The 13360-nt window shown below is 36.8% G+C and overlaps 1 protein-coding gene across 2 annotated transcripts in view; it reads left to right on the forward strand.

Annotated features, from left to right (window-relative positions):
- The window catches only part of PPP4R2 (protein phosphatase 4 regulatory subunit 2), a 50926-nt gene that overhangs the window by 16401 nt on the left and 21165 nt on the right, over positions 1 to 13360 (forward strand). The window contains exon 4 of one of the 2 annotated variants that reach the window (XM_043587941.1): positions 10579 to 10586. The exons of the other annotated variant lie outside the window; for it this stretch is intronic. Coding sequence (XP_043443876.1) covers positions 10585 to 10586 — 2 coding nt within the window. The 5' untranslated portion in view covers positions 10579 to 10584. The remainder of the gene's footprint in view (positions 1 to 10578; positions 10587 to 13360) is intronic. 2 annotated transcript variants of the gene reach the window in all.

Genomic DNA, 13360 nt, shown 5'->3' on the forward strand with positions numbered 1-13360 from the left:
CTCCCGTTTCAGATGCCAATCAGCATTCAGCTTGTTACCCAAGCTTCTGAGTAGCAGGCTAAACAGAGGTTTTCATGGCTTGCTCCTTGGGTTCCATTAATTCACTAGAGTGGCTGCTCACAGAATTCAAAAAAACTGTTTACTTAACTAGATGACCAGTTTATTACACTGGTTATTGAAGGATACAAATGAACAGCCAGATGAAGAGATACAGTGGGCGAAGTCCAGCAGGGTCCTGAACATAGAAGCTTCTGTCCCCATGGGGTGTGGGGTGCATCACCCTCCCAGCATGTGGATGCATTCTTGTTCATGATTCTGGAAGCTCTTTGAATCCATAGTTTGTAGGTTTTTATGGAGGCTCCATAATGTAGACCTGATTGATTATTCACTCCACTTCTAGCCCCTTTCCCCTCTCTGGATAATAGGGAGGGGGTGGTGCTGAAAGTTCCCAACTTTTTTTTTTTTTTTTTTTGAAAGTTCCCAACTTCTAATCCCAACTTGGTCTTTGTGATGACACACCCCAACCAGGTGCCCACCAAGAGTTACCTTAGCTGTTTCAGGCGCCTGGGTGGCTCAGTTGGTTAAGTGTCCAATTTTGGCTCAGACCATGATCGTTAGTTAGTTGGTGAGTTCAAGCCCCACACTCAGCTTTATGCTTACTTACAGTTCAGAGCCTGGATCCTGCTTCAGATGCTGTGTGTCCCTCTCTCTTTCTCTGCCCTTCCCCTGCTCATGTTCTCTCTCCCTCAAGAATAAATAAATGTTAAAAATTTTTAACAGAACAAAAACGGTATATGTTTAGGGTTTCAACATAAAAATTTTGGGCGAACACATTCAGTCCATAACATTTGCAACTGATTTGTGCAATTAGTGCATCTTTCTCTGTTTTTATATCTACTGATTGAATTCAGGTGTGGATTGTTTTATAGACATGCATTCTTGAAGTTTTTGAATTTCAGTTTTGTGAAGTAAATGTTTTAGGTACATTCTCTTTAAAGGAAATGGGAAAGAGAAGGGACTGGGATTTATTGAAAACATGCTATGTGATAATCCATACTGTGTGACATTCTGTATAAGATATGCTGGTGTGAAATTCACTGAATGCAAAAGTTCCTTTTGTTATTTTTTCACCACTTAGTTTTTGTGTAATTTCTGATTGTGCATTTTTTGTTTAGTGTTCCTTCATTCCTTAACATCTCTGTGAGATGTTACTTAAGTCAGCAAATACTCAACATATAATCTGTGCTAGGTACTGTGCTAGTTGCTGGGAATGCATTAGTGAGCAAACAAACCACAGTTGCTTATGTTTATTATTTTGGCAGTAAAGTATTATATTTATATGATACTTTGTTGCTTTTATCAACATTCCCGTGTATCAAGTACGTTAACTTCATTTTTAAAGTTAGGACAGGTGGAAACTTTAAATGTAGTTATTTAAGTTAGTAATTTTTGTCATTTGATTCCTGAATTAACCTATCAGCCTAAGACTATTTAGGTACTGAAGAGGTTAATCCATAATAATTTTTGTCATACATTTCTGTATTTAAATTTTGGGTAGGGAGGGAAAGGTTTTAGTTTCCAGAGATAATAATCTCATAATGTATGAGGTGCAGTAGAACTTGGTTAGATTACATGGGAGTAAAATTGAAATTGCTTTAAATTTCTGCTTTTTTCTTCTGTGTATATATCAATTCCATATATTTCTCAAAATTTTGACATAATTACAAATTTTATTAAAATAAAGGTTTAACCTTAGATTTTCTTTGCTACCCAAATAAACATTTTAAGACATTCAATTTCAGAGATATTAAAATATGGAAAAAAACATATCAATGAAGAAAATTCATTGAAATTTTATTTCAAAAGTTCCCAACTTCTAATCCCAACTTGGTCTTTGTGATGACACACCCCAACCAGGTGCCCACCAAGAGTTACCTTAGCTGTTTCAGGCGCCTGGGTAGCTCAGTTGGTTAAGTGTCCAATTTTGGCTCAGACCATGATCGTTAGTTTCTGTTATTCAGGAAATTCTGAAGATTTTAGGAGCTCTATATTGGGAACTGGGGCAAAAGACTAAATAGTAGAACAAAAGATTGTCCTAATACCCCTATTTTCAAGGGTTTTAGGAGCTCTGTTAGGAATTAGGGGCGGAGACCTATATAAATTTCACAAATACATCCATTAGCTTCATGGGACTCATATACATAGGGGAGAGAGAAGCTTTAATTCCTCACTTCATTAAAAGGGTACTGTACTGGCTTTGTGTGTTAACATTAGCTACTCTGCATATACCTTGAGAGGGTAGGGTTAGGTACATTGAATCAGAAAGGGGTAAGTGAAAGGTAAATTATTTGTCATCTTTCAAATTTAACTGCACATTAAAGTGAGGCCTATGTTCGTTATACATGCATTTCATAAACAAGCTGACAAGATCATAGCAGCAGCTGGAAGTACAAAATGAAGAGGCCTGCTAAACCTGCATATTTTAATGTAATTACTAATACTTCATTAAATACAGTACAAATGGTAAACTGGATGGAACACCGGATGAACAGATGTAGACCAGGACTCTTCTAACTAGGATGTATGGTCATTTTCCATTGTTCCCTTTGAAGTCACCATTCTTAGCATTACTAGTTAATATCATTCCTTGTTTATCATTCTTTCATTGAGATTATTCTTTAAAATTCTTTATTGATTTGGGTTCATCTTACCTTTTCAGTCTTATCTTTTGCCACCATTTGTAACTTCTCCAAATTATTTGCATTTCAGTGAATATGCAGTGCTCTCTTTTGCTAGTAGTATTTAATTCTAATAGCATCTTTCTGTTGGTTGCCTCTGTTCTTCCTTGTGGCATGACCTCCACTTGTCTTTTAACATTGTTCAGATAGCTCAGTTCAAATACATAGCAATCTGCTGAAAAGCTTTTCTCAGCTTCCTTTTTCTTAATAGAAACTACCGTATTTCTGACATGCATTGATCATGTTTCTGTTGTAGCTGTTTGCTTACTAATCTGTTTATACTTGTGGTTCCCCAAGTGTTGAGGGGGCTGAAATTCCCTTACTGAGAATGTGGCATGAAATAGGAGCTGGATTAAATATGTAAATGGAAGAAAAATCAAAATGTTGTCTTCTTCTGTTAAAGAAATATTTTAACTTGAGAAAATAATAGAAACTGTTGTTTCCAAATCATAAGGTTTGTGTATGTAAGAGAGAGAGAAGCTTGCTTTCTCTTCCCTTTTAATTTTCCCTATGTCTAGATTCTATTTATCCTTTGTCACCTTTGCTTGTGTCTAAGCCTTCCCAGGTTTTCAAAAAAGATAGTAACTTTGCTGTTATAAATTCTCCATTTACCATTTTCTGCTGTGTATTATGGATATATTAATACAGATATTATTTCTCCTGGCTAGCTAGGTAGGCTCTTTAGAGATCATAAGTTGGTTTTTGATCTTTATATCCTTCTGTGTCATATGTCACTGTTTCTTCAGTAATAGACTTGCTGTCTTATTTTGGGTTACGAGAACAAAATATCATAGATCACATGGCTTCAATAACAAATTATTTTCTCATAGTTGTGGAGTCTGGATATCTGAGATCAAGGTGCCAGCATATTTGGGCTTCGGTTGAGGGCTGTCTTCTGGCTTGCAGAAGGCCACCTTCTTGCTTTGTCCTCAGATGCACTGTGGGAAGAGAGGATAAGGGAGGTGTAATAGCTTGCTGTTCCCCCCTCCCGTCCCCTTCCCCATCATTAGGGTCGCACCCTCACGGTTTCGTCTATACCTAATTGCCTCCCAAAGACCTTATCTCTAAATACTGTATATTTATATTGGAAAAGATAAAATTCAAACCATAATCAAGGGATAAGGTGCAAATAAAGAAGCAAATAGCAATAACGTTACTTTATTGGCAGTAATCTGTCATACAGAGGTGGTCAGTGTATATAACAACGTATAGGATCTTTGACATTCTGGAGGGTTACATGCAGAGAACAAAACTAAAACCCAAATTGCCTGAATACCGTGCGTGGGTAGGCTGCTAGATTGAATGATCAAATGGTTCATTTGGGGACGTCTCCTTAGACTTGAATTAATTTTTTAGTGTCATAGCAATTTAAATATTACACCATAAGAAGTAAACTTTTAAGTTGTAGTTTGAAAATACCGAAGAGACTTTTTTCTCAGCTCAGATTTCTACTTAAAGATAGAGCATTAAGGATGTAGTCCTCAAAAGAAAAATAGCTGTTTGAAAGCATCAGATTCATTTAAAACTATCTTGCTTGCAAGCAGGACAAACTGATTTTGGTTCTCTTAAGCCCAAAAGAAAGTGAGAAAGGAAGAGAAAGATTTTTTGGAAAGATACTGAGGTAGATAGAATTTAGAATCACAGGGAGAGTTAAACTACCAAGCCAAGGATAGGACGATGGGGTACCTTGGGGGCCTCCGCCATAGAAGTTGCTGGATCTCTCCTTCGGATTCCTGCCAAACGGGTGATTTAGTCCAATAATTTCCATTGTGTGTTCTCTCCATATTTCATATTTCTGGAGGAAAATGTCCAATTGGCCTAACCCAGGATTAATCCATTTCTTTTTTAGAGGAGGAGGCAGGTAACATGGACAGGGAAACAGTTGGTTCTTGGAGGCCCATCTTTGTGTATTACATCCCTTTCCTAGAAAGTGGCTGGGGAACCAACTCAATTGGTGTATGCTATAATCAGCAGATGTGCATATACAGTATCCCCAGTTCATTATACAGGTAAAGTATTAAAATTATTACCTTAAAACTGGTAGGAGATTATAACTGTGACTTGGGGGAAACAACTCCTGTTCTTTTATTATGAGAAATTCATTGTCCTTACCAGGATCTCTGAATTGTTGAAATGCTTACAATTTGAAGGATAGCTTTTGCTTAAGTTCTTATCAGAATGTTCTCATAACAAAAGACAGTTCCCTCCCCAAAGATAAATTCTCTTGCATGATGCTTAGCTTCTTAGTACCTCTTAAGGGGGAAAAATGGTCTGGGGCAGAACGTAATAGTTGCTTTAAGGGAGTAATAAAAATGCTTTGAGAGAAGTAGAGTAACAAGTTGATTTCTGAGGATTAGGGAAAACTTTGATACCAGAGGCAGTTAAGCTCAATTCCGCTAGAGGGAACAATAAACAAAGGGATAGTCAGGAAAAAGTGAATGGTTATGAAGGTGTATTTGGGACAAATTAGAGTATCTTGCCGATACAAAGAATTTTGCATTTAGAGAGACCTTAGAAATTATTGAAGGTTTTTTTTTTTTTAGCAGAAGAGAGAGAAAGCAGAGCTTTGCCTTGGGGAAACTAGTGTCTAATTCAGGTGAGTTACTGGACTTTAAGATAGAGGAAATGAGAGCTTGAAATAGGGCAGTGTTAGTAGGAATGGACATGGGAGATTCTCAAACATTGGGTTATGGTTCTGTAGACATTATCCATCATTCTCATCTTGCCTGAGTTTCTGTATAGGCTTTTCTAAATGGTTTCTTAAAATGCAGTTTTGCTTTCCCTGTTTAGTGTCTAATCTATGCTACTAGCCATGGACGTGCTACAATGTAAATAACATGTTATTTCCCTGCTTAAAATTTTTATGCACCCTCCTTCTTGCTTAAGTTAAAATTTAAGATCTTTATTATGTTTTAAGATGCATATGATTGTGTCTCTGCTTAGTGTGATATTCCCCAATTTGCTCCCTTTGTTTTTTTCTGCTTTGCTAAACTACTTATAGTTCTCTGGTGGATCATGCTCTCTCATCTCAGTGACTTTGCTTACTATTGCCTCTCCCTGGAACAGTCTCTTTTCCTTTGTGCTCATCTTTTTAAGATCTGTACTAAGTCTGGAAAACTTTACTCCAGGTAGATAAGTCTTTAGCCCACTTCCAGTACTTTGTGATTGCTTCCATCATTATTGCATGTAGGTTTTGTTTTGCTGTCTTTTTTACACTTGATCTTAGCCAAAAGGCCGAGAAATGATGTTTTGCTGTCTTTTTTGCTTAGATGTGAATTGTATGAGGCATCTAGACTTTTTTTTTTTGTATCTTTTCCTACTGCACAGTAGCATACAGATGCATATTTGCATTGCCTTTCTTACGTTCTTTCTTTTCTTCTCTTTTTTCTTTTTTTCTTCTTTGCCTGTAACTAGATGTCCTGACTTTCTAGGAGTATGGATTTTGAAGCCAAATGCCTAGGTTAAAATCCTGGCTCTGCCACTTACTAGTTGTGCAACCGTGGACCGGTTATTAAACGTCTTTGTTTCTTAGTTGCCTGCTGATGGTAAGATTGATGAAATAATACTGCCTAACTCATAGGGTGGTTGTAAGGATTGAATTAATATGTCCAAAGTGCTTAGACCAGTGTCTGACATTGGTGGTTGTGTGTTTTTACTATATATTGCAGTTCACATATGAATCTGTACTCCTTTTGCAAAAACAGTTGCACATATAGTGCTTCCAAATTTGTTTGGAAAGTGGTATTTTCCTGATTTTTTCCATACTGTAGTTGGGTTGCATTATTCCCACCAAAGCATGCTTCAGGATATTCACCAAATAATTACTGAGCACTTAACTATTTGTCAAACATATTTCTGGTAGTTTGATATATATTTAGGTGAAGAAATATGTGGGCACATAGTAAATGTAATAAATTGCATGTTATGTGATTGTAAAGGCAATGGAAGAATAAGAAGAGTAAGGGAAATGAGAGTTAAGGGTCAAGAGGTACTTGTAATTTTATTATTTTTTTTAACGTTTATTTATTTTTGAGAGTAAGAGGCAGTGTGAGGGGGAGAGAGACACGGAGAGAGGGAGACACAGAATTGGAAGCAGGCTCCAGGTTCTTGAGCTGTCAGCACAGAGCCTGATGTGGGGCTTGAACTCACGAAAGAAACAGTGAGATCATGACCTGAGCTGAAGTCGGACACTCAGCCGACTGAGCCACCCAAGCGCCCCAAGGGGTACTTGTAATTTTAAATGCAGTGGTCAAAATAAGCCTCCTATAGAAGAAGAGCATTCCAGGGAGAGGAATCTTCCAGTATACAAGACCTTAAGTAAGAGTGTGTCTTGCCTTTTCACAGACTAATAAGGAGGCTACTGGAGTAGACTGACCAGAGAGAGGAGGTCAGAGACGTAAAGGGGATTGGAGTTAGCTTATGTAAGGCAGTGTGGACCATTGTAAGGACTTCGGCCATTACTGTGACTGAAATTGGAAGACATTGTGTAGTTTTGAACAGATAAGTGACATTATCAGACTTAAGTGGTAGGATTGTTTTACAAACGGCTGTGCTGAAAATCCACTTTATGTAAAATAAGCCAGAAGCACAGGTTATTGAATATTGATAGTAGCTTGGGTAGCAGGAGGTGGTGAGGATTAGTCACCTTCATTATATATATATCTGGAAGGTTTAACTGACAAGATTCCTTGTAGATAGGCTGTGGTGTATGAGAGAAAGAATGGAGTCAAGAATGACTCAAGGGTTTCCCCTAAGCATAGAAGATGGAATTTCGTTACACCTGAAATGGAAAAGGCTGTGGCAGGGGCAATATTTGGGAAAGATAAGCATGTTCAGTTTTGGACATGATGAATGTTATGTTAATGTGGAGCAGGTGCTTTGGGTGGATGACTGTGGAGATCAAGAGGTATAGTTTTGGCATATAGATGGTATTTAAAATCTCCAGACTGGATCAGATCACCAAATGTAGATAGAAGAGATAGTCTGAGCTTTGGATCACTCCAGAATTAAGCAGTTTGGGAAACTTGCAAAGGAAAATGAGCAGCAAAGACCAGTGAGTTAAAAGAAAACCCAAGAAAATAATTAGGAAACAGTGATCAGCTGTGTGAAATACTCTTTTAGGGCAACTAAGGATGAAGTGTGAGAATTGAACTTTGGATTTAGCAATATGGAAGTCATTGATGACTTTGTTAAGATCAGATTAATTTTAGTGGTGCGGCTGAAAGCTTGATTGGAGTGAATTTGAGAGAGAGAGGGAGACAACTCTTAAGGAATTTTCCTGCCAAGGAAAACAAATGAATGATGTGGGGGATAGGTGGGTCAGTGGAGGAAAGAGGATATTTTTGAGATGGGAGAAATACTGATATATTTCCATGGTATAGTGGAAATTATTAGATATTAAAAAGTAGATATAAATGTAGTAAGTAGGAGAAAGATGGAATTACATGAGTGATGCTTTTAGGTGCACAAATGGAGAATCTGTTAAGTTAATAGATGAGAGAATGTATAGTTCATCTGTGATTACAGGAGGGAATTCAAGGTGTGTGTATATGATCCTGATAGTAGGTGGTTAAATGTGGTAGAACTTTGGAAATTTTGTTAACTGCTTCAGTTTTGTAAGTAAAACAGGACGTCTGTGATGGTGAAGAACTCGATGGGGATTTGAGGAGAGAAGATATAAAATAGTTACCTATAAGGGTCTGAGAGTGAATAAACTAGGGAAATATATTACCTGTCAGCGTTAATAGTGTACTTGAGTCTAACCAGCATGGTGGTGCATTTTTCTATAACTTTTGTCTTCCTCTTTCTGTGCACCAATGAACGGGCACACATGTGGTGGGGATTACCTTTAATCAGTGGAGTTGATTTTGTGAGTACAATGAAGGCAAAGAGAAACTAGAGAGTCAGCTGTATGTAAGGGGGTGATTATAATGAGTATTATAATTTAATTTGGGTAATGAAGAGAATATCAAAGGGGAGGATATCCAGGGGAGGATATCAAAGTGGTAGGATTGGTGGATTGGAGATCATGGTGGAATCAGAATTTTTGGAGCAAATGTAATATATGAAATATTTTCTAGTTCATCAAGAACTGTAAAAAATATAACTAGCTAAGGTTTGACAATGCTAAGTGACATATAGATTATTTTTTCCTATTCTCTATTCTTATCTGTTAGCTGCAACACTTCATTTATTTAGTTTCTTTAAGGAAATAGTTTTGTTAATGGTGGAGGGAGGAATATTGGTTAAAAAATTTTTCCTGTCTCTGATGAAGGGAATAAAGACATATTCTTAGGCCAGAGAGATTGCCTGAAATTGTTATAATCTATTATGTGGTAGTACATAAGATTTAGCCCAGCCATTTTGTTATAGTCTAACAGAGATCTTGCTCACTGTTCCGATTCTTTCTTAGTAAATGCCACCTGGAAAGCTCTCTGCACGGCTCTGCTGTAATTCGCAGGTGCTCTCCCTGTTCAAGTTTCTTGAAGAAAAACAATCATTGAGTGTTTCCTAGGTGTGCGTTACTTTGCTAACAAGCACTCTACTTACAGTAATGTTAATCCTTACAGCAGTTCTGTGAAGTAGGTACAGTTATTTCCATTTTACAGATGGGGAAACAAAGGAGGGATTATCTGTCTTAGATGAAGTGAAAAGTCTGAGCTGAAATTTGAACTCAGCCTAGCTTCCAGTTTATTTTCTTGGTTTCATTATATATAGGTTGACATTCTCAAGAAGGGTTGTCTATTTCAGTGTCATGTGTTTGTTTTCCACACGTTGAGACAGTTCTTGGACCAGAGTATAAATTGTTCTTGCACTAGATGCTGTGCTTTTAATGATGTTTTTTCTTCCTTTGGGGAGTATGTAGAAAATAGAAAAATGCTAAGTAATTTTTATTTTTATTTAATTAGTAATTTTATTTATTTAGATTTTTAGAAATTTATTAGATTTTTATTTAATTAGTAATTTTAGAGTAGCACATAACTCTGGGGCATATTTCAAAACATGAGTAAAAATCTGTATGTGATACAGCACAAAATAGACACATATCAGACAATTAAAAGCCACTATTGCAAATACTGTTTAAGACTGTTTGAGCCTCATCTTCAAACTCAAGATTCTGCAAGATGAGGGGCGCCTGGGTGGCTCAGTCAGTTAAGTGTCTGACTTCAGCTCAGTTCATGATCTGGCCATTTGTGAGTTTAAGCCCGGTGTCGGGCTCTGTGCTGACACCTCAGAGCCTGGAGCCTGCTTAGGGATTCTGTGTCTCCCTCTCTCTCTGCCCTCCCTGTTCACGTGCTGTCTCTCTCTTTCAAAAATATATAAACATTAAAAAAATTTTTTAAAAGATTCTCCAAGATGAAACCTGTGTACTAAAATGTACAGTAATCTCCTGCCACCTGTGGATGTGTAACCTCATTTTTATATTTCAATAACAAATTGTAAAGCCTTAATCATTTACTGTATAGAATATATTGCAGTCTTAGAAAAAACCCAAACAATTACTGATTCTTTGTTTTGCAGCACATGAGTTTGTCTCTTAGTCGGGGTAGAAAGATTTGTTGTTGGTTTTTTACCTCTACCTTTCTCAATATGCAGAAGACTACACCTGAGAAAAAAAATTAAGGTCAGATCTTCACAGCACATTTTCCTGTACAGTTGGAAGTGACTCATGAGGTAGATTTTAATGTTAAAGAACATTTTATTCATTTCTTAAATGAATCCTCTGCATTTTAGAAATTGTTTCTGCCATTGAAAAGTATATATGCATATTATTTTATTCTTCAAATTTTGTGAGTCTTTGATCTTGCAGTTACCATTTTCCAGCCTTACTAAATTTCAGGAACCAATGTAGTCCTAAAAAAAAGGAATTGTGTATTTCATTAGTACTAAGTGTGTTTGTTGAGGGGGCAGTGTTCTCCCCCCCCCCCCCGGTTCATTTGGCATTGTCTGGGGACCTTTTTGGTTGTGATCACTCAGGGTGGGAGTGCTACAGGAAGTTCTCTTATAACTTGGAACTGTCTAGCCCAAAATGTCACTAATGGTAAGTTTGAGAAATTTGATCTCATTAAAGTGTCTTCTACTTTTAGGTCCTGTATCTTTCCACTTTGTTTTTCCATACTCCACTCATCCTTCTAAGGTCTAGCTTACAGTCCCACTTTGTCGTGAAGCTTTTCCTAGATAGCTCTAAGCCTACATTTCATGTTTCCTTTCTTTAGATTCTGTTGTACCATCACTAAATCTCTACAACCAGTAGTTTCTGATGTCTTATTTGTTTATTGTCATTGTATCTTGTTTTCTAAAGTCATATTAGTGGAAGATCAGGTTGTATTTTTTCTGGGCTGTTATTGACTTAGATGTATAGTACGAGTTGGTAGAATGAAAAAAAGGGCCCAGGGCCTACCTAGGCTCTGGCAAATGTAGCAATGGAGAAAAGGACCATTTCCTGTGGATGGGAATTTGGAGTTGTTAATTTATGAATTGTGGTGAAAGTGATAGCAGTAGTGGTGAAAGTGGAGACAAGAGTGACCACCCCCTCCTAGAAGGGGCAGAGTAGATCCACCTCAGCCATTAAGCTAGGGCTATTAGAAAACCTCAGTACCCTCTGAGTTCTGAATTGGCTTTCTTCAGCCTGAGCTGTGCTGTTAGAGATGTATTTTTGTTTGATTTAGCTGTTTTTATGGGATAGTGAAGGGTTCATGTTTGTATAGTAATAAATTTTAGAAAGATTTTCAGTAAGGGGTTAAAGGGGTTAGCTCAGAGTTAAGTATAAATTGAGTTAATCAGAATACACTGTTTCTTCAGCTTTTTGTTTTAATTGGTAGGGAGAGATGGGTGAGTGGAGGAAAGTAACTTGACTCTTTAGACATGTTAGAATCCTTATCATTGAATGTAAAAGTTGCCAAAGAAGAAACCCAAGTTCATGCTGAGGTATTACCTGAACGTTTGTGTTACCTCTTGAAGCTTTCTTTTCCATCCGATTGGATCCTTGATGTGTACAACTGTCATGAGATTTTTAGTACTCTTTTTTCTTAATGTTTATTTTGAGAGAAAGAGCACGTGCATGTAGGGGAGGGGCAGAGAGAGAGAGAGAGAGAGAGAATCCCGAGCAGGTTCAGCATAGGGCTTGATCTCACCATGGTGAGATCATGATCAGAGCTGAAATCGAGAGTCAAGTCGGAAGCTTAAACATCTCAGCTGAGCCACCCAGGCGACCTGAGATATTTAGTACTCTTAATTTGAAAGATTCACTTTTCAGTGTTTGTGTTAGAAAGAAATGTATTGCTTTGGAACAGGTACATACCATGCCACCTTCAGATAAGTGTTTGTGCAAGAAAATGTGTAACATTTGAAGGGTAATTTCAAAATAGGAACAATTAGATAAATATTTTAGTGTCACTTCAAAATTTATATAAAAACAGTTTTCGTTATTTTAAGCAGTCAGTACAGAATGGGAATCTGAAAGTTATGTTCACACTTAATGTCACATAGTGATTTCCTTTTTCTGTGAGTAAGAAAAAGATATTTTAAAGGGATAGGGAGGGACAGTGGTTCTTGATTGGGAACAATTTTTGTCTTCTAGGTAACATTTGGTAATATTTTTAGACGTTTATGGTTGTCACAACTTCTGAGAGTGGGGATTGGGTACAACTGACTTCTAGCGGTAGAGGCCACGGATGCTGCTCAACATCCTATAGTACACAGGACATTCCCCTGTGACCAAGAATGATCAGGCTCACAGTGTCAGTGAAGCCAAAGTTGAGAACCCCAGGATGAGAGGATTGCAGAGAACCTGTTCAAACACAAAAGAATGTTCTTGTGAACAGTGAACGTAGGTTAAAATACTCAGGTTTACTAGCAGTGAATGAAGTGCATATTAAAGTGTTTTTCTACTATTAAATTAACAGGAATTTTGAAAGATTTTAATATTTGAGTGAAATAGGTGTTAATATACTGTTGGCCCTATACAATAGTACAGCATTTCTGAGAGGCTCTTGAAAGTATGTATCAAAAGTTGCTATTTATATTTTAAAGTTTTGACTCCGTAATTCCACTGATGGTAATCTATCCTAAAGTAATAAAACAGATCCCTCCATTAGGATGTTAATCACAATTACTTCTCATTGTAATGAGCTGGAAACAAACCTAACTCTTCTTAAAATGGTGGCGATTAAATAAATAATAGTGCAACTATATATGATACAGATTAAAAATCCTTCTTTCAAAGACTGTTGATCATGTGACAATACCTACATAGTGAATAAGGAGGGAAAGAAGGATATCAAACTTTAAGGATGCCAAATTTTAATAAATGAGTAGAACAAAGTTTAGTGAAAAATACACTAAAATGTACTTTAATAATGATTAATGAGCAGTTTATGGGCAGTTTTCATTTTATTTTCTGTTTTCTAATTTTTTATGACTGTACCATTAATCAGAAAAAATTGTTTTTACAGTCTAGTAAAATTTTATACTAGTCCTATAATTTCTTAGGGTATTTCCTGATTAATCTGTCCTTTCCCATATACCTAGTTTCCTTTTGTGTTGCGTCTATGTCTGGTCTCTCTTCTGTATTTTATTCGCTCAGTTAATTGATGAAGTATAATATATGGTATAATCATGAT

The sequence above is a fragment of the Prionailurus bengalensis genome, chromosome A2 (assembly GCF_016509475.1).
Source record: "Prionailurus bengalensis isolate Pbe53 chromosome A2, Fcat_Pben_1.1_paternal_pri, whole genome shotgun sequence".
Classification (NCBI taxonomy): domain Eukaryota; kingdom Metazoa; phylum Chordata; class Mammalia; order Carnivora; family Felidae; genus Prionailurus; species Prionailurus bengalensis.